General features: G+C 44.7%; 1 protein-coding gene and 1 pseudogene across 1 annotated transcript; both read left to right on the forward strand.

The window, feature by feature from the left end:
• Nucleotides 1-9601: 9601 nt before the first annotated feature.
• LOC101440265 (olfactory receptor 10H2-like) lies at nucleotides 9602-10552 on the forward strand. Its single transcript, XM_004473621.2, has one exon. It carries the CDS (start codon nucleotides 9602-9604, stop codon nucleotides 10550-10552), a length of 951 nt encoding a protein of 316 aa, XP_004473678.2.
• Nucleotides 10553-15080: 4528 nt separating this feature from the next.
• On the forward strand, nucleotides 15081-18859 carry LOC105747628 (polyhomeotic-like protein 1 pseudogene; annotated as a pseudogene).
• Nucleotides 18860-19801: the final 942 nt, after the last annotated feature.

Here is a 19801-nt window from a genome sequence, read left to right on the forward strand (position 1 = left end):
GATCTGGCTCTGGCTCTGAGAGAATATTTTATGACAATACTTTAGGTGGAATTTGGATTTTTTAAATTATTGGAATAAGTCAATTTTTTGGAAACAATAAATGATGGAGGATAGGAAGATGTAGAGGAAAGGGGATAGCATTGGTAGTGAAAATCAGTTTAAGGGTTTTTGTTTTATTTTAGGAGATAACAGTGATTGAACCCTGGGCCATGTACGTGGGAAGCAGGCACTCATACTGAGCTACATCTGCTCCCCTGGTAGTGAAAATCAGTACACACAAAAAAGAGGAAATTGAGGAAACACAGCAAATGTGAAGCACTCCCTGCGGGACCTAATATAAAAACTATAAAGAAGATGAGAAAGAACGAACAAAAAAGGGGGAGGGGTGGAAAGCAAGCAAGAAAAGGAAGATGAGAAGGAGAAGGAGAAGGAAGAAGGAGGAGAAAGAAAAGAAGAAGGAGAAGGAGGAGAAGAAGAAGAAAAAGTAGTAGTCATGGGGGGATAAAAAGGAAGGAAAAACAAGAAAACAACCAACCAAAAAGATGAGACAAAGTTTCAAGGAAGGAATCCTCTCTGCAGTTAAAATAAAACTCTTAGGAGTCTGACCTTCCCCCTTTCTCCCTTCCCTCTCTCCCAGGGCAGCAGAAAAGCTGTGTAAGTGGCCCAGTATGAGATTCAAGTGGGTCTTTGGTGAACCAAATCACCAGAAAAAAACAGTGACTCTTAATTTCCATAGAGCGAGCACCCACTTCTCACCAGGAACCCCAAATATGCTATTGGAAGCTTTGAAAACATGTTCTACAGTCCCTCTTCTTTAGGTGTGCTACACCTAAAGTTTGTTTTTCTGACTTCACCTTCTCCCAAACTAAGTTTCCTATCCCAGGGCGTTTAGATAAATTGGGCTTTCTCAGCAGATTTGTTCTCTTTTCTTCTTAGACTCTCCCCAAGCCAGCCGGTAAGCTCCTCCAAGCTCAGAAAATTGAATCCACTCTTGTTTGGCCCCTCTGCACCTCCCACCAAAACCCTCTGAATCACGGAATCAGTCCAAAACAAGGGGTCTAGGGAAATCTCAGGGAGCTGGGTTCAGGAGAGGGAAGTCTGCGATATTATGGACTCGGGGTATATGTGTCTTTGGAACGCCGTCTATGTGGGCTTAAGGGTCATGTACATGAGGACCATGCTTCTGGGAAACATGGGGTTTGGGGACACCGCTGCACTACCACCACTTCATGGAATGCTGTGGCTGCCAGCCTTAAGGGGAAGGGTCCCTCCTCCCCACAGCTTCAGACCTCAGTGCTGGAAACCAACAATTCTATCTTTAGCAAGCACTGCTTCTGTTGAAGTCTCTCCAAATCAAGCCTTGCAAGACCCCAAAATAACCCACTCCAGCAAGATTCCTCCCCTACTCAGCCGGTCCTTTGTGGGAGTGATTATGAAGTGCACTCAGTCAGATGTCACATTGCCCTGCCTCCCCTTCATTGCATTTCTTGAATACATTTTGGAGCACTGCCCTGCACCACATAGATAATGGTTTACATTGTAGTTTACAATCTGTCCCAGTTAACCAGTGGGCCATGGCTGAACATACAATGACCATCATTTGTCCTGCATTACCACCCAGGACAACTCCAAGTCCTGAAAGTGCCCCCACAACATATTACTTCTTCCCTCTCCCTCCCCTCAGCAGCTACCATGGCCACTTTTCCACGTCAATGCTACAATTTCTTCCATTACTAATCACAATAGTTCCATAGTAGAATATCAGTAAGTCCACTCTAATCCATACTCTATTCCTCCATCCTGTGGACCCTGGGATGGTGATGTCCACTCTACTTCTATATCAAGAGGGGGCTCAGATTTCACATGGATGATGGAATCATTTCCCCTGCTTGTAGTTGTAGGTCCTCTTGGTTCCCTGGTCTGGTGGTTGACCTTCTTCGCCTCCCTGTTTGCTGCCTGGGGAAAGTTTAGAAAACCAGAGGGTAGGAGTTGCAATTCTGCTGAGGCTCAGGGCTTGGCTATTACATGGATAGTCCAGAGATTCAAGTCTCCTGAGTATACACCAACCCCAGCGCCAACCACAGGTCAAGTAAAAGTGACAGAAGAGGCATGTGTAGAAAGGTCACTTCTGAGGCCAACTCCATCACACTCAGGAACACTAACTATGAAGTAGGTGCAACTGACATGGCACTGAACTCCAGAGCCATCTGCCGTGACCTTAGAACCTGTGGATCTCTGTAGCCCTCGGAGAACCAGGACCTGGGTTTGTATCTACTTTGGCTCTCTCTGGGACCCTACAGAGGCATGCATAAGCATGACTCCTCTGATACCCTCCCGCTCTTTTTTTGGGGGGACTCTTAGCCTTACAAACTCATTAGTCCTTTCCATTTCCCCTTTTCTTCAATGTCAAGAAGCAGTTTTTAACACGTGATATTGCATGTAGGCTGAGATATTCTGCTGGTCTGATTTGACCCTTTTATTCAAGATCTTTTTCTAGATACATCATCAGCTGGTGTTTTGGTAGTAATCTCTTGCCACCATGGAGGCTCACCCCAGGAGTCATGTCCCATGCTGGGGGGAAGGTAATGCATTTACATGCTGAGTTTGGATTAGAGAATGGCCACATTTGAGAAACATGGAGACTCTCAGGAGGTAACTCTTAGGCACACTGCAACTCTAGGCCTCGTTCATATTTCAGGCACACAGTCTCATAAGCATAGTCATCAGTTTCAAGGGTGCAGTGTTAGACCATCCTTCTTTATTGGCCTTTGCCATTGCACTTGGGGAATTGTTCGCTGTTCCACTGGGGAAGGTGATAGAGTTCCCCTGGCTAGGAACTCAGCACTCCCTCATTTGTCGTTTTTGACTGTAACTACTATGAAAATTTCCTAACATTTTTATGTACCCTTTATACATGCCCTGGAGAACTCCATCCCAACCATGTGCTCCCATCAACACAACAACCAGTGTTCCTCCTCTGCCATAATTGAACCTCTCTGTGGCCCAAAACTGATTCAAAAAATGGAGCCTAATATATTGCCAAGTTCCATTAATAGTAAAATGGAATTTAGTGATGGGTTTAAAGGTTAGAAATAGAATATATACTAATTTAGAAGAAAAATTTGGAAGAGAAAACAAAAACATGTCCACACAAAAACTTGTACATAGATGGTCATCACAACATCATCCACAATCCTAAAAGGAGGAGACCACCCAAGTATCCCTCCATTGACAGATGAGCAGATGAACAAATCATCATGCAGCCTCACAATGGAATATTATTCAGCCCTTAAAGTGTATCATTATTTTTTACCTATGTATCCTTTTTCTTAAAAGAGGCAATTTAAAATAAAATAAGAAAATGTAAAAGAAATCTACTACAAATGCTTATAATGTAACAAATGATAATACCAAGTAGAAGACATTAAAAAAATAAAATATTTTTAAAAAAGGAATGAAGTTCTGATGCATGTGACAATATATATTAACTTCAAAACCATTAGCTGAGTGAAAGAAACCAGAATCAAAAGACCACATGTTGAATGATTCCATTCATATGAAACATGGAGAATAGACAAATCCATGGAGAAGAGAGCAGATTGGTGCTGGCATGGTGCTGGGAGGACAGGGAGGTGATACCTAAAGCGTATGGGGTTTCTTTCAGGGATGATGAACATGCTCTAACATCAACAATGGTGATGGTCCCCCCTATCTGTGAGTATGTAAAATTTGCTGAATTGTGCACTTTAAATGGGTGACTTGTATAGTATATGAATTGTATCTCAATAAAGCTGTTAATTGTGCCCTGATGGGGAAAGGAAGTTGGAGGGCATATTTGGCTGCTTCCTCAGCCCGGACAAGCTGTATCTGAGCTTCTCTTCCTCCCGCATCATCAACGGAGGCCCCACAAACTGCAGGCATGGGCATTAGACCCTGCTTGAGCCCCTGAGATGCTCAAGTAATTTACTCACCCAGGCAGGCAGGAGGGAGAGGGAGGACACAGAGTCCCTGAGGTTGTCTCCTTCCTTGCACATCCCAACGGGCACCACCAACTCTTGCGGGAGGCTGAGTAAGGCAGCAGGACCAAGGCGAGAGCAGGCAGCAGGCAGAAAGCAGGGCAGGCATAAAAATCCTTGCTCAGGCTCAGCCAAGTCCCCCGGGCCACCTAACATGCTCAGTGTAGCCAGCATCTTTTCATTCCACCCTCTCACTCTCAGCCTTCTGCTGCGGGGGAACTCTGAACCAAGGCTTCCCCCACCGGGGTGGTGCCGAAGCAGTGCAGGACCTGGATTTGCAGGTGAGTCACCTTCCTTCCCATCCACCTGACTGGGGAGATCAGCATCTGCACTATCTCCAAGAAATGGCTCCATTTATACCGACTCTTTAGGAAATTCGAGTCTGGGGGCATAGGGGACAGCAGGCAGGGCTATAGGAAACCAAAGGGGTGATCCCTAGTTTTAAGATGGTGTGGTGACTGCTTTGCAAGTCTTAGCTTATTTAGAGATCACAGTCTCAAGAGTTAGCTGTATTGGACAGGTGAGAAGCCCTGGTGCAGAGAACTGAGCCATCTCTCAAAGGTTCCCAGAATGTCAGTCTGACTTTCTTTTTATTTCCCTCCCTATCCTGGAGGAAATCAACATTAAAAGGTTTGGGGAGTGAGGCAAGAGAATTCTGAGCTCAGAGGCTCCAGCCACCTCCGAGGGTTATGACATACCTTCAAGGCACCAGAGAGGATAGGTGGGAAAATTTGAAGGGGTCATGGATGCAAAAGAAAAGAGAGAAAAGAGAGAGGAGGGGCCTGAGACAAGGGAGAAGACATAGAGATGGGGAAACTTAACAAGTGCACTAAGAAGAGGCAGGAGCATGGGGGAAACAGGTAAGGCATGTGGGGTCATTAAGAGAGAAGACAGAGTTGGCCCTTGGTTCTCACCTGGAGATGATAGAAAAAGTGTTTGAAGATACTTTTTTATTAGATGTATATTAAACATTTTATTTATAGACTTACAGGTGACCAATTTTTTAATCAGTGACCAAATTTTTCTAGAGACATTGTCCCCAAAGTATGTTAAAGTTATATTGCACTTTTCAGTTTCCAAAGAACTTTTAAATACATGATTTCTCTTAAGCAGGACAACTGTGATTTTCAATAAGAGAAGGCAAGCACTCTCAAATTCTTTTACAGTTGAAGAGATGGATGCTTGTAAATCGGTCCCTGGTCATACAAGTGGTAAAAGTTAAACTTGGGACTGGCTTGAAGAGACTTTTGATGGTCCCAATGGGGGGATGCTCCTGGCATGTCGAGGATGCAGATCATGGATGCTACACAACTTCCCACAGTGCACAAGACAGCTTCCTCCAGAAAGATCAGTGTGCCTAGGTTGAGAAAACTGGCCTGACAGGCATATGTGGGCAGGCCTGGTCCTGGGGACCTGGGACCCACTGAAGGTCCCTCTAAGGGTCAGGTGGGTTCACCTGAGCTGCAGGTAGCAGTCTTGCCCTGGGACTATTCAGTTTAGTTGTGGAGGAAACTGCCATGTGTTTGCTGGTGGAACAATGCTGGGAGCCAGTCTGGGGATCTCAGGGCAGGAGGAAGGGTGGGCTTTGATCCCTTTTCTTCCTCCAAGTCCCACCCCCCACCAAGATTCCGGACCATGGATTCTGGCAGGAGCAGTTCTGCACCAGCCCTCCTTAAACGTGGTGAATGCTGCTCTCTCAAAGCTCCCACCCACTGTCTCTATGGCTGTGGGTTTTGTGATTTATGCTTTATCTACATTTGTAATGGGATCTGGGGAAGGAGAGTGGCCCCTGTCACTCTCTAACAGCCACTGGGAAGTGGTAAATGTCATAGAGATATTAGTAAAATTCAAGCTTGGGGGGTCACCAGATCTCGCTCAGATCCTAGCCCTCCCCTCTCCTGAGACGTGCTACCTTTGGCAACTGACGTGTCTTCTGTGGAACTCAGGTTCTGCAGTTAGCAAATGGGGATCACAGCAGGTGCCCCTAATGTTGATGTAAAGACCCAATAGGAAATGAAGGAGAGCTCTTTGGGTCAGTGTATCTCAAAAGGGGGCGATTCTGCTCCCTGCCCAGTGGGGACATTGGATAATGTTTAGAGATAGCTCGGGTCCTCACAACTTGGGGTGAAGTGCTACTACCACCAGGGATGCTGTTAAAGTCCTGCAGTGCACTGGAAGGCCCCCGGTGTGGAGAATGATCTGCTCCGATGTCAGGAGTGTGAGGCTGGGACACCCTGCTCTCGATGCTGTGAAGTCACAGAAGACTTGTTCTCTCAGCTCCTCTTGGAGGTCTCATTTCCAAGCTACTGGCTTTGACTCCATCTTCTAAGCTCTCAGAGAGGCAGGGCAGGTTGCAGAGGTTGGGTTTGGGGTCCTGGCGAGCTAAGGGCAGCAACTGACCCAGGAAAAGCTGCAAGTGACTCCATAGGAGGGAGGCCAGAAATCTCTGGAAACTGGTGATATTGGAAGGATGCATCCTCCAGCACCCCAAAATAGTGGATTACCCCATCAGTTCTCATCTCCAACCTGTCAGGCTCAATTCCCAAACTGGATCCCATACAACAGGGATTTACTCATTAAATTTGTTTTAATTCAAATAAAACTCATGTAACACAGACTTCACCATTTCAACCCTCTTTTTTAGGAGGTACCGGCGATTGAACCCAGGACCTCATACGTGTGAAGCAGGTGCTACCCCCGCTCCACTATAAACAATTTTTAAAGTACACAATTCTGTAGCATTAATTACGTTCATAATGTTGGGCATCACCCATGACTAGCTCCAGAATGTTTTTTGATGATGCCCATTAACCAGCCTCTCACCATCCTTCCTTCCCCCCCTCCCTTGGCAATCACTCAGCTGCTTTTCAGTTACACAAAGTTATTATAGCAGCACTTTTCAAAACAGCCAAAAAGGAAGGAACAACCCAAGTGTCCATCACCAGATGACTGAACCAAAAAAAAATCCATGTAATAGAATATTATTCAGGCATTTTAAAAAATGAAGTATTGATCTGTCTTACAACATGGATGAACTTCAAAATCATCACACTGATTTTTGATAGACACAGAAATTCACTTTTTGTGATATTCCATTTAAATGAAAACCATAGAGACACAAAGATTACAGGTTGAATAAATTTTAAACTTTGAATTGGCTAAGAAAAAGATCATTTCAAAATGTTAAGTGGTTGACAATATACATCGTAGTTTCCCTAAAGTTATTTACTAAGTACTAACTGTATACATTTGCTAAACTTAACTTTATGGATTTAGTTGTCATATGTGGCACCTACTCCATTCTAAGAATAACTAGTTTATTTCTCACAGCAACCCTTAAAGTACACCAAGGAGGAAACCAAGGGGCAGAAAGGTGAAGGAGCTTGCTCAAGTCTACACAGCAGGATGAGCAGAGATACGGACTTACATCTGCAGATTCTCATACCCCTTTTTCTGTTTGCTATTTTGCATTGCCCCAGAATATTCATCCTTGCATCTTGGGACCAAGGAAATGATCCCTACATAATTTCTGTATCTTTCCTTACAGCCTCACAATCTCTGGTTCTCTGCATAAAAAATCCTGGAGGAAAAATCTGAGGGGCTCAAATTAAGTCACAGATGCTCTGTGGTCCAAGAATGTGGTAGGCATGTCTGGTCCAAGAATATGATAGGCATATCTCGTCCAAGGATGTGGTAGGCTGTATAGGCCAAGGATGGGGTAGGCTTATAGTCCAAAAATGGAGTAGGCATGTCTGGTCCAAAGGATATGGTTGACTATATAGTCCCAGGATGGGGTAGGCATGTAAACTCCAAGGATGGGTTGGGCACATCTGAACCAAAGATTTGTTAGTTTGTATAGTCCAAGGATGAAGTTGGCTGTCTGGTCCAAGGATAGAGTAGACACATATAGTCCAAGGATGCAGTAGTCTGTGTAGGCCAGGGATGGAGTAGGCTGCATTGTTCAAGGACGCATACACTCCAAGGATTGGGGAGTCTGTATATTCCAAGGATAGGATAGGCTGTTTGATCCAAGGATGGGGGAGGCATTTCTGGTCCAAGGATGTAATAGTCAAGTCTGGTCAAAGAATGGTATGGACTGTATAATCCAAGGATGGAGTAATCTGTACAGTACAAGGATGGAGTAGGCACGTATAGTTCAAGGATGGGATAGGCTGTATAGTTCAAGGATGGGATAGGCTGTATAGTCCAAGGATGGAGTAGGCTCTATAGCCCAAGGATAGAATAGGATGTATAGTATAAGTATGGTATAGACTGTATATTCCAAGGATGGGATAGACACATCTTTAGGTAGCTGGAGCTGTGGACAGAACAAGCCCTATCAGGAAAGAAGAGGGTTAGGTGGAAATGTTTGGAAGATGCAGTGAAGGAACGTTTTCATTTTTAGAGGAAACCCAGAAGGATGGTGAAATATATGATCTTTGGGGTTCATGCTTACTCTGCTGTTTGACAGCTTCACCTTAACCAGGCTACTTAACCTGTCTATGTCCCAATATTCTCCTCGAGTTATTTCTAAGGTACGCAAAACAAGGGTGATAAAAATAGCACCTTCCTCTTTCAATACCTGAATGGATAAACAAACTGTGGCAAATTTACACCATGGAATATTATTCAATGACAAAATGAAGTGAGCTCTCAAGCCACAGTAAAAGAGGTGGAAGAAACCTAAATGCACATTGCTAAGTGAAAGAAGCCAGTGTACAAACGCTGCATAGTGAATGGCTCCAGCTATAGGACATTCTGGAAAAGGCAAATCTATAGAGACAATAGGGAGATCAGTCGTTGCAAGGGGAGGGAGTGATGAGTAGGCGGAGCTCAGGCATTTTTAGGGTAATGAATCTATTTTGTCTGATAGTGTGGGTAAAGAGTATGCATTTGTCCAAACTCATAGAACTAGAAGCACTCAGAGGAAACCCTCCTGTAAACTATGGAGAATAGTTATCAATTATATATCAATATTGGTTAATCCATTTAACAAATGTATCACAGGAATGTGAGATGTTAATAATTGGGGGAAAACGAACATGGGGGGCTTGGTGGTTTATGGTAACTCTGGACACTCAGTAACTCTAAAACTGCTCTAAAATGAAAGTCTACCTTTAAAGAAAAACATAGGATCCCAAGGTTCTTTCTTTTTTTACTTTTTTTTTTTTTGCCCCAAGTTTTAAAAGCAGTTTTATTGAAATATAGTTACATACCATATAATCTATCCAAAGTGTACTTTAGTATAATTATACAGATTTGTGCATTCCTCACCTCTTTTTTTACTCTTGACTACAGGAATTTTCCAACAAAGAGAAGGAGGAAGAGTATAACAAACGCTCATTTATATACTCTCTATTTAATAGTTATTAGCATTTTGTCATATTTCCTTCACCTTTTCCTTTTCTTTTGCTAAAACAATGCACCTTCCTCACTAGGTTGATGAGAGAATTAAATTATATAATGCATAGGGAGGCAGCTCCATCACTGCTGAAGGCTGTTTTTCAGCAGCGACTCCTTCTATTGTCCCGGGATGGTGGAAGCTTTCCCCGTCCAGCAGCTGACCTCTCCCCATCACAGCCCCCATGCAGGGATCCAACAGCTCCTCTGTGTCTGAATTCATCCTCCTCGGCTTCTCTGCCTTCCCGCACCAGCTACTGCCCGTCCTCTACCTGCTCTTCCTGATGATGTACCTGTTCACACTGCTGGGAAACCTGCTCATCATGGCCACCATCTGGCGCCAGCGCAGCCTCCACATGCCCATGTACCTCTTTCTGTGTGCCCTCTCCATCTCTGAGATCCTCTACACCTTTGCCGTTATCCCCCGCATGCTAGCCGACCTGCTGGCCACCCAGCGCTCCATCGCCCTGGTGGCCTGTGTGGGCCAGATGTTCTTCGCCTTCACGTTTGGCTTCACCCACTCCTTCCTGCTCACCATCATGGGCTATGACCGGTACTTGGCCATCTGCCACCCCCTGCGCTACAGTGTGCTCATGAGCCCCCGTGGCTGTGGCTGCCTGGTGGCCTGGTCCTGGGTGGGTGGCTTGGTCATGGGGCTGGTGGTGACCACGGCCATTTTCAACCTCACCTTCTGTGGGCCTAATAAGGTCCACCATTTTGCTTGCCATGTGCCACCGCTGTTGGAGTTGGCCTGTGGGGACAATGTGCCAGCTGTGGCCATGGGTGTGGGTCTGGTGTGTATCACAGCTCTGTTGGGCTGCTTCATCTTCCTCCTCCTGTCCTACATCTTCATTGTGGTCACAATCTTGAGGATCCCCTCAGCTGAGGGCCGACAGAAAGCCTTCTCCACCTGTGCATCCCACCTCACTGTGGTGGTCGTGCACTATGGTTTTGCCTCTGTCATCTACCTCAAGCCCAATGGCGCCACATCTGCAGAAGGGGACACCCTGATGGCTACCACCTACACCATCCTCACCCCCTTCCTGAGCCCAATCATCTTCAGCCTCAGGAACAAGGAGTTGAAGATGGCTATGAAGAGGACCTTCCTCAGTGAACTCTGTGGAGACAAGGTGTGATGATCTGGGAGAAATTCCCTGGGGACAGCTAAACTGAGTTACAAGTGTCCCTCCATAACCAAATCATAACATATATTTGCCATAACCCTTGAAGACACATCCAAGTGTACAGAAAATGGTTAGATAGCATCAGGGTGTGTAAAAGGAAGACAGAAAAAATGAGATTTGATGATTTGTGCCAACTGCAGGGCCCTTTGTCATTGAGCACTAATTATGGGAAATTTTCCTCCTTTTTTCGAAAGTCTGGTGTGTCCAGAGGTTCTGAGTGCTGGTAAAGGTAAGAATAGGTGGAATATGGAGGCATTTTTGGAACATTGGAATTGTCCTGCATGACGTTGCAGGGATGAATATAGGCCATTTTGCATTTTGTATTAACCTACAAAATTTTGTGGAACAGAGTGTAAACTACCATGTAAATTCTAGTCCGAGGTTAGTAACAATGCTGCAATGTGTGTTCATCATTTTTAACAAATGTACCACACTAATAAAGAATGTTGCTAATGTAGTAAATTGTTGGAGGGTTAGGAGCATGGCGTATGTGAATTCCTTATATTTTTTATGTAATATTTATATGATCTAAATCTTCTTTGAAAAATAAAAAATTGATTAAAGAAAGAAATTAAAAGACATCATGTAACTGTGTGTACATGTGTATGTGTGGTGTCTAACTACACCCACAACTACAAACACATGCTGCAAAGAAATAAGAGGATATCACATCCCCACCCTCTACGAGGCAGCACCAGGTAACTACAGCATGGATTTTTTATGACTCTAAAAGATTACAGCAAAAATGTAATCAATCCCACTGAATAGTTTGCGTAGAGTTAGCTGTGATGTGGAGTTTATGTTGGATATTTGTTTTGACAAATTAATTAATTAAAGAAAACAACTAAAGAGATGATGGCAATTAAATGCAATGCATGATACTGAATGGGATCTAACAAGGGAGGAGAAAAGGTTCAAAGAGACATTATTGGGACACATGAAAAAAACTGGATTATAGACTGTAAGTTTTATATCAATATTAAATTGCTTGAATTTGATAATGACATCTAAGATATTTACATAAATGAGTATCCTTGTTCTTAGGAAATATACTTGAAAGTATGCGTTTAAGGAGCATGAGGTCTAAAACCTACTAAAAATTGAGGAATATGATAGATGCTACAGATAGATGATAGAAGAGAGATGGATAGAGATAGATGGATGGAAGATAGATGATGGATAGAAAGAAAAAAGAAAGAGAAAAAAGGAAGAAAGAAAGAGAGAGAATAATAAAGAAAAAGAAAGAAAAGAGAGAAAGAGAGAGAAAAAGAAAGACAAAGGTAGAGGGAATTACATGGCACATGTGGCAATATGTTAACATTGGTGGATCCAAGTATATGGGGGTATTTTGGCATTGTCTGTATGGGCTTTGTACTATTTTTGTAACAATTCTTAAAATTTAAACTTATTTCAAAATGAAATTTTAAGTAAAAAAATACTACAGCAAAGGAAATAAAGCATCCTAAATTTTAGCATTGCAGTGTGTGCAATAGCACTTAGAAAGAGAAATAGGCATAGTCACAGCAAAGTTGAAGAATCCTCCACCTTTCAAGTGTAAATCTCTGTTAGCTGCTGAGAGTGACATCTCTACAGCTCGTGAAAAAAAAAAGTCCTGCCATGAGGAATCATCTCCCGAGTTAGAAAGAGACGAGCTAGAAGTACTCCTACAGAACTCTTTGTTGAATCATGAAAAAAAAAAAAAAAAAACAGACCAGGAAGATGTACTCCATTGTCACACCGGCTAACTGGTCACTCATTTCTCAATAAGAAGGGGTTTATTTATTTATTTTTTCTTCTTTATTTTCTTTTCAATATTACATTAAAAAATATAAGGGTCCCCATATACCCACCACCCCACCCACACCACCCCTCCCACACCAACAAACTCTTCCATTATTGTGGCACATCCACTTCAGCCAGCAAATACATTCTGGAGAACTGCTGCAGCACATGGACAGTGGTCCACATTGTAGTCCACTACATCAAGACAAGGTTTAGATTCCACATGGATGATGGATGCAATTCTCCTGCTTGCAGCTCTAGGCACTCTTGGCTCCCTGGTGTGATGGTTGACCCTCCTCACCTCCCTCTCAGTGGGCCAGGGTAAGTCCAAGAAACCAGAGGGTAGGAGCTGCAAGTCTGCTGAGGCCCAGGGCCTGGCTGTCACATGGACAGTTCAGAGATTCAAGTCTCCTGAGTATACACCCAAATGCCAACCACAGGTCTGGTAAAAGTAATAGAAGAGGCATGTGCAGAAAGGTTATACCTGAATCCTTGAGTGAAATCTATCATAAGCTGAAGGTATAGTACAGGGAAGGAATAAAATGGGGGCATGGGGATAACTTTGGGTGGTGCTGCGTGGGCTTTAGGAGTGCTAGGGATGGGGGGATGGGTCAGATTGCCCAAGTAATTGGGGAGAGTGTGAGGGGTACATTTGATCATGAGAGATTATCAGGTGTGTGGTTGATTGTGGTGCAGAGAAAACTCTTTAGAGAATGTAATATGGAAGGTTGCCTGTTTGGGATGCTTAAGGGGGGGGCATCTGAAACAGGGCAAGCTTCTGGGGAGTGTGTGTGCACTGATTTTGTCATAGTGGATTATATCCTTGGTTGGAGACCCATACAATGACAGTGAAGGTATACCCACATCCTGGGAGGACTGATGATGTCAAACAGAGTGAATTGTATCTCTTGAGAGAATCGGTGGCTCCCAATGGGTTAGGGCAGTCAAGTATGTCAAACCCTCAACATTTTTGCAAATATCTCTGAATATGGTCCTCAAATAATGAAGATCGATTGTCATGGTAGGCCCTGAGGGGAGAGGAAAGAGGTGTTGAATACATGGAATTAGGGTAACTGTGGGGCAATGGAAGTGTTCGACAGGATCATGCCATGATGGATATAGGTCATGTTAAATTACACCAAAAATGTATAAGTCTATAGGCTAAAATGTAAACCATAATGTAAAACATAAGATATCTAAAAATTTAGAAAATTGTATAGTCTAAAATATAAACCATAATGTAAACCCAAATGGAACCATTTTTGAAAGCTATCATTTCAATATCTGTACATTAGCTGCAGCAAATATAATATGAATATGTAAAATGATCACTGTTGGGGAAGGGACAAAGGTTTGATGTTGGATATGTGGGAGTACCATATATTGTATATTGGAATTACTGTGACCTAAAGCTTATATCAAGAAAAAGCTAATAATCAGGGGGAAAGAAAGAAAAGAAAGAAAGAAAGAAAGAAAGAAAGAAAGAAAGAAAGAAAGAAAGAAAGAAAGAAAGAAAGAAAGAAAGAAAGGAAGAAGGAAGGAAGGAAGGAAGGAAGGAAGGAAGGAAGGAAGGAAGGAAGGAAGGAAGGAAGGAAGGAAGGAAGGAAGGAAAGAAGACCCTGAGGAAGAAATGGAAGAATTTGCCTTTCTGCTGTACATACAGGGCAACGCCTGTAGCAGTGATGAAAGGCAAAATGTTAAAAGCAAAGCTTTTCATTTTTTCATTTCTTTAATACTCCAATTTATTTTCCCTTTATTTAATTCTTCTAAATTTCTATGTACTCATATCTAACCTTTAAACCCATCACTATGTTCCATTTTTCTATTAATTGAACCTGGCAATATATTGGAATTCCTTTAAAGAAGTTTTGGACTACAGAGAGGGTCAACTATGGTGGGGGAGGAGCACTTCTGGTGCGTGCCATTGGTGGGGGGCACACGGTTGGAGGGAGTTCTCTAGGGCATAAATACAGGGTACATAGAAAGGTGTGGATATTTTCATAGTGGTTTCATCTGGAAATGACAGATGAGAGAGTGCTGAATTCCTGACCAGGGGAGCTCTATCACATTCCCTAATGGAACAACAACAATCCCCCAAGTGCAATGGCAAAGACCAATAAAGATGGATGGTCCAAAAATGAGCCCTAGATACTGATGGATCCAATCATGAGCCTGTGTGCCTGAAATATGAACTAGGCCTAGAGCTGTGGGGTGCCTAAGAGTTACCTCCCAAGAGCCTCCATGTTGCTCAAATGTGGCCACTCTCTTAGCCAAACTCAGCATGTAGATGCATTGCCTTCAGCCCAGCATGGGACATAACTCCCGGGGATGAGCCTCCCTGGCACCGAGGGATTATTACCAAGAACCAGCTCATGACGGAACTACAAAAAGACCATGAAAAAAAAAAAAAGAGGTCAACTCAGACCAGCAGAATATCTCAGCCGATATGTAATATCAGTTGTTAAAAACTGCTTTTAGACTTTGGATAAAAAGGGGGAAATGGAAAGGCAAGTGAGTTTATATGGCTAAGAGTCTCCAAAAAAAGACCCAAGAGGTCATCAGGGGGTGAGGCTTATGCATGCCTCATCAGGGTGCCAGAGACAGCCAAGGTAGATGGAAGTCAGGTACTGGTTCTCCTGAGGGCTGCAGAGACCCACAGGGTCTATGGTCAAGGCAGATGGCTCTGGAGTTCAGCGCCATGTCGGTTGACCCTACTTTGAAGTTCGTGTTCCTGAGTGTGATGGAGTTGAACTCAGAACTACAGCTGGGGGGGTACTGGGTCCCTGGCCGGGGGTGCTGTGCTGTGGTCCCTAGGGGAGCAGTGGCAGTCCCTGAAGTGCAGCGGCAAGAACCGAGAAGGAATGAGGGTCCAACAGTGAGCCCCTGATACTAATGACTATGCTTCTGAGCCTATATGCCTGAAATAAGAACAAGGCCTAGAGCAGCACTGTGCCTGGGAATTTCCTCCTGACAGCCTTCATGTTACTCAAATGTGGCCAGTCTCGAAGCCAAACCTATATCCATTCTTGCATAATCTTGTGGAACATTTCCATTGCCCCACAATTACACTGATTCCATCTATTTAATACCTCTTTCCCCCTCCCCTCAGGGCCCACAGTGACAATCAAACTTCATTGCTGAAAAACCATATTTAGAGATACTTGCAAAAATGTTGAGTGCTTGACATACTTGACTGCCTTAACCCATTGGCAGCTACCAATTTTCTCGAGAGATACAATTCCCTCTGTTTGAGAACATCAGTCCTCCCAAGGATGAGTATACCTTCATTCTCATTGTGTGGGTCTCCACCAAATGATATAACCCACTATGACAAAATGAGCACTCACACACTCCCTAGAAGCTTGCCCTGTGTCAGATGCCCCCCTTAAGCATCTATAAGAGGTAACCTTCTGCATTATATTTTCTCAAGAGTTTTCTTTGCATTATAATTTCAACCACATACCTGACAATCTCCTATGTTCAAATATTCCCCTCACACTCCTCCCAATTTCTTGGGCCATCTGACCCATCCAACCATCCCTAGCCACCCTCAAACCCACAAAGCCCCACCCAAAGGTATCCCTATGCCCCCATTTTATCCCTTCCCTGTACAAATACTTACCTCCAGCTTATCATAGATTTCAGCCAAGTATTTGTTAGCTCACAACCTTCCTCTACCCCCAACTTCCATTAAGTTTATCATCCACTCTCTAGCTCTCTGAGACAGCTTGGTTTACTTATTTCACATCAGAGAGGTCACGTAGTCTTTGTCCTTCAATGGCTGGGTTGCTTCACTCAACATAAGGTTCTCAAGATTCATCCAGGTTATCACATGCATTTATACTGTATTTGTTCTTAGAGGTGAGTAGTATTCCATTGTATGTATATACCATATTTTATTTATCCATTCATCTGTTGATGGGCATTCGGGTTGATTCCAACTTTTGGCAATAGTGAATAGTGCTACTATGAACATTGGTGTGGATATATATGTTTGTGTCCTTGTTTTCAGCTCTACTGGGTATATACCCAGCAGTGTAATTGCTGGGTCATATGGCAAATCTATAGATCATTTTTTGAGAAACTGCCAAACTGTCCTCCAGAATGGCTGTATCCTTTTGCAATCTCACCAGCAGTGGATGAGAGTTCCCATTCCTCCGCATCCTTTCCAGCACTTGTAGTCTTCTGTTTTTTTGATAGCTGCCAGTCTTAATGGGAGGAAGATGGTATCTCACTGTTGTTTTGATCTGCATTTCCCTAATAGATAGTGATTTTGAGTATTTTTTCATGTGCTCTTTAGCCATTCGTATTTCTTCTTTGGAGAAGTGTCTGTTCAAATCTTTTTCCCATTTTAAAATTTTTTTTCTTCTTTATTTTCTTTCAAATGTTACATTAAAAAAATATGAAAGTGAACCATTGTCTATGAGGTGCAGAGGTGCCCAAAGATGTACTTACCAAATCCAATGGATGTGTCATGATGATGGGAACGAGTGTTGTTGGGGGGGGGGGAGGGGGGATGGGGGGGTGGGGTTGAATGGGACCTCACATATATATTTTTAATGTAATATTATTACAAAGTCAATTAAAAAAAAGTATACAAAAAAAAATGTGAAAAAAAAAATATGAGGTTCCCATATCCCCCCCATACCCCTCACCGCATTTCTCCCACATCATCAACCTTTTCCAACATCGTGGCACATTCACTGCACCAGGTGAATATATTCTGGAGCACTGCTGCGTCACATGGACAGCGAGTTGTTTGTCTTTTTATTTTTGAGATCTAGGAGTTCTTTGTATATGCAGGATATGAGTCTCTTATCAGATATATGGTTACCAAATATATTCTCCCATTGCTTAGGCTCTCTAGCTTTCTTGACAAACTCCTGTGAGGTGCAGATGCTGGACATTGTATATCCTACCATGGCCCACTGGATAGACTGGGTGAGAGTGTAAAGTGCAACGCAAACCCCTATCCATGTGGTGCAACAGCGCTCCAAAATGTATTCACCAAATGCAATGAATATGCCAGGATGATGAAAGAGGTTGTTGATGTGGGTGGAATGGGGTGGGGGCGGTGGGGGGTGAATGAGGACCTCATGTTTTTTGAATGTAATATTTTTTAAAAAATGAACAAATAAAATTAAAAAAAAAAGAAGGAAAAAAAGATTGTATTTTTTTTTCACTTTAAGTGTATTTTTTGAAGATACATAAATCACAAAAAATGTTACATTAAAAAATATAACAGGAAGTGACAGGCCCGGAGCGAGCCCCGGAGGGCTGGCGGAGTCAGAGCAACGGGAGGGGCAGGAAGCTGCGGCCCCGCGGGGCACCTTCCACCCCGCCCTCGGTGCCCCCGCCACTCCAGGAAGGGCAGAAGGCGAGGGGAGCCCGTCGCAGAGGCCGAGGGAGTCCCCCACCCAGTCTGGCTACTGAATCTCCCCGGCACATGAGGCGGACGCACCCCCTCCAGAGAACTCGGGTGCAGAGGCAGGAACGAAGGTCTTGAGTCAGAGCAGCAGCCTCAGGGACCCTGGACCGTTATCCTGGAGACTGAGAGTGAGCAGAACTCCACCTCCACCAACGGGAGGTCCAGCTCAGGGGGCAGCTCTCGGCCCCAGATAGCTCCAGTGTCACTGTATGAACGGCAAGCAGTACAGGCTCTGCAAGCCCTGCAGAGGCAGCCCAGTGTGGCTCAGTATTTTCACCAGTTCATGCTCCAGCAGCAGCTCAGCAATGCCCAGCTGCATAGTCTGGCTGCCGTCCAGCAGGCTACAGTTGCTGCCAGCCGACGGGCCAGCTCCCCAAACACCAGCACCACACAGCAGCAGGCTACCACCACCCAGGCCTCCATCAATCTGGCCACCCCGTCAGCCGCCCAGCTCGTCAGCCGATCCCACAGTGTGAGCTCTCCCGGTGCCACCACCTTGACCCAATCTGTGCTACTGGGGAATACCACCTCCCCACCCCTCAACCAGTCCCAAGCTCCGATGCATCTATGGGTGCAGAACTTGGCAGTGAGGAACCCGCAGGCCTCAGCCCTAGGACCCCAAAGGCAAGGCTCAACTCAGAAGGTCATGGAGCCTCCCCTGCCTCTAGCCTTCTCCTGGAGCCTCCCCTGCTTCTAGCCTTTCTCAGGCCTCTAGCCAGGCCCTAGTTGTGTCTCAGGCTTCGTCTGGGGCCACAGGCCAGTCCCTCAACCTTAGTCACGCTGGTGGAAGTAGTGGGAATAGCATCCCAGGGTCCATGGGTCCAGTAGGAGGTGGCCAGTCACCTGGGGGTTTGGGTCAGTTGCCTTCCTCAGGAATGGGTGGTGGTGGGAGTTGTCCCAGGAAGGGCATCACCCACAACTTTAAACTCCATTTGAAAGCTAGCAGAGATAGTGAATGCCTTTGGCTTATTCCTGATCCTAAAGAGAATGCATCTAAAGTTTCTCCATTTATTATACTATTTGGTAGCTTTGTGCTATCCATTCTTTAGGAGGACCGCTCTGGCTGTTGGGCAAAGACAACCTGGGGCAGGGATTGGTGTTTGGAAGCTGAAGGAAGCTTCCTGAGAGAGAGGACTGGAGCAAGCAAGATGGTCAGGGTCAGCATCTGAGGAAGAGCTGAGCAAGAGGAGGGAATGTAGCAGATGACAATTCTCAAGTTGGCCTTTGCCTTCTTCAACCAGCACAGGAACAACTGGCTCCAGTTAGCTCAGGGAGGGGGTCCCCTAAGGTCTGCAGATCTCCCGGTCAACAGCCCATCTCTTGGTTCTGGTCTTGCCTTGGGGAGAATGAAGAATGCGGCACAGAGGGGACCATTAGCAAGGAATGGCAAACAGCTCGGGATGCTGGTGGGGAGCTTCATAATATGGAAGTTGAATAATGGCAAGGGAGGGAGGGCATGTCCCCTGGGAGGGTTTTGGTTTGACCAATGCTAAGAGTGATCTCCCCAAGGCCCTGTCTGTGTTTCCACCCACCTTTTGGCACTCATCCCTATTTTCCATCACCAGATAAATGGGTGATGACTTCTATTTTCTGATCGTTTGCGGGGAAAGAGAAGTAATATTTTAGGTCTTTTAGATCTGGAATTAGGCTGAGGTGGGTGAGGCACTCGCCTTGAGCACAAAATGTTAGGGACATCAAAAACTCAATAAACAGGTGGATTGTTTGTGGGGCATACAGGGCAGGAGGTGTCTGGACATCGATTTGGAGAGACAGTGACAGCAGTGGTGCTTGCTAGAGGTAGAATTTTGGGTTTCTGACATGGAGGTCAGAAGTAGTGGGGAGGCATGACCCTTCCCCCTAGGACTGGTGGCCACAGCGTTCCCTGAAAACTGTTGGTTGTGCCGCAGCATTCCCATATCCTATGTTTCCCAGATGCGTGGTCCCAGGTCCATGTCCCCTAAGCCCCCGTAGACCACGCTCCACAGACCCAT

The sequence above is a fragment of the Dasypus novemcinctus genome, unplaced genomic scaffold (assembly GCF_030445035.2).
Source record: "Dasypus novemcinctus isolate mDasNov1 unplaced genomic scaffold, mDasNov1.1.hap2 scaffold_124, whole genome shotgun sequence".
NCBI lineage: Eukaryota > Metazoa > Chordata > Mammalia > Cingulata > Dasypodidae > Dasypus > Dasypus novemcinctus.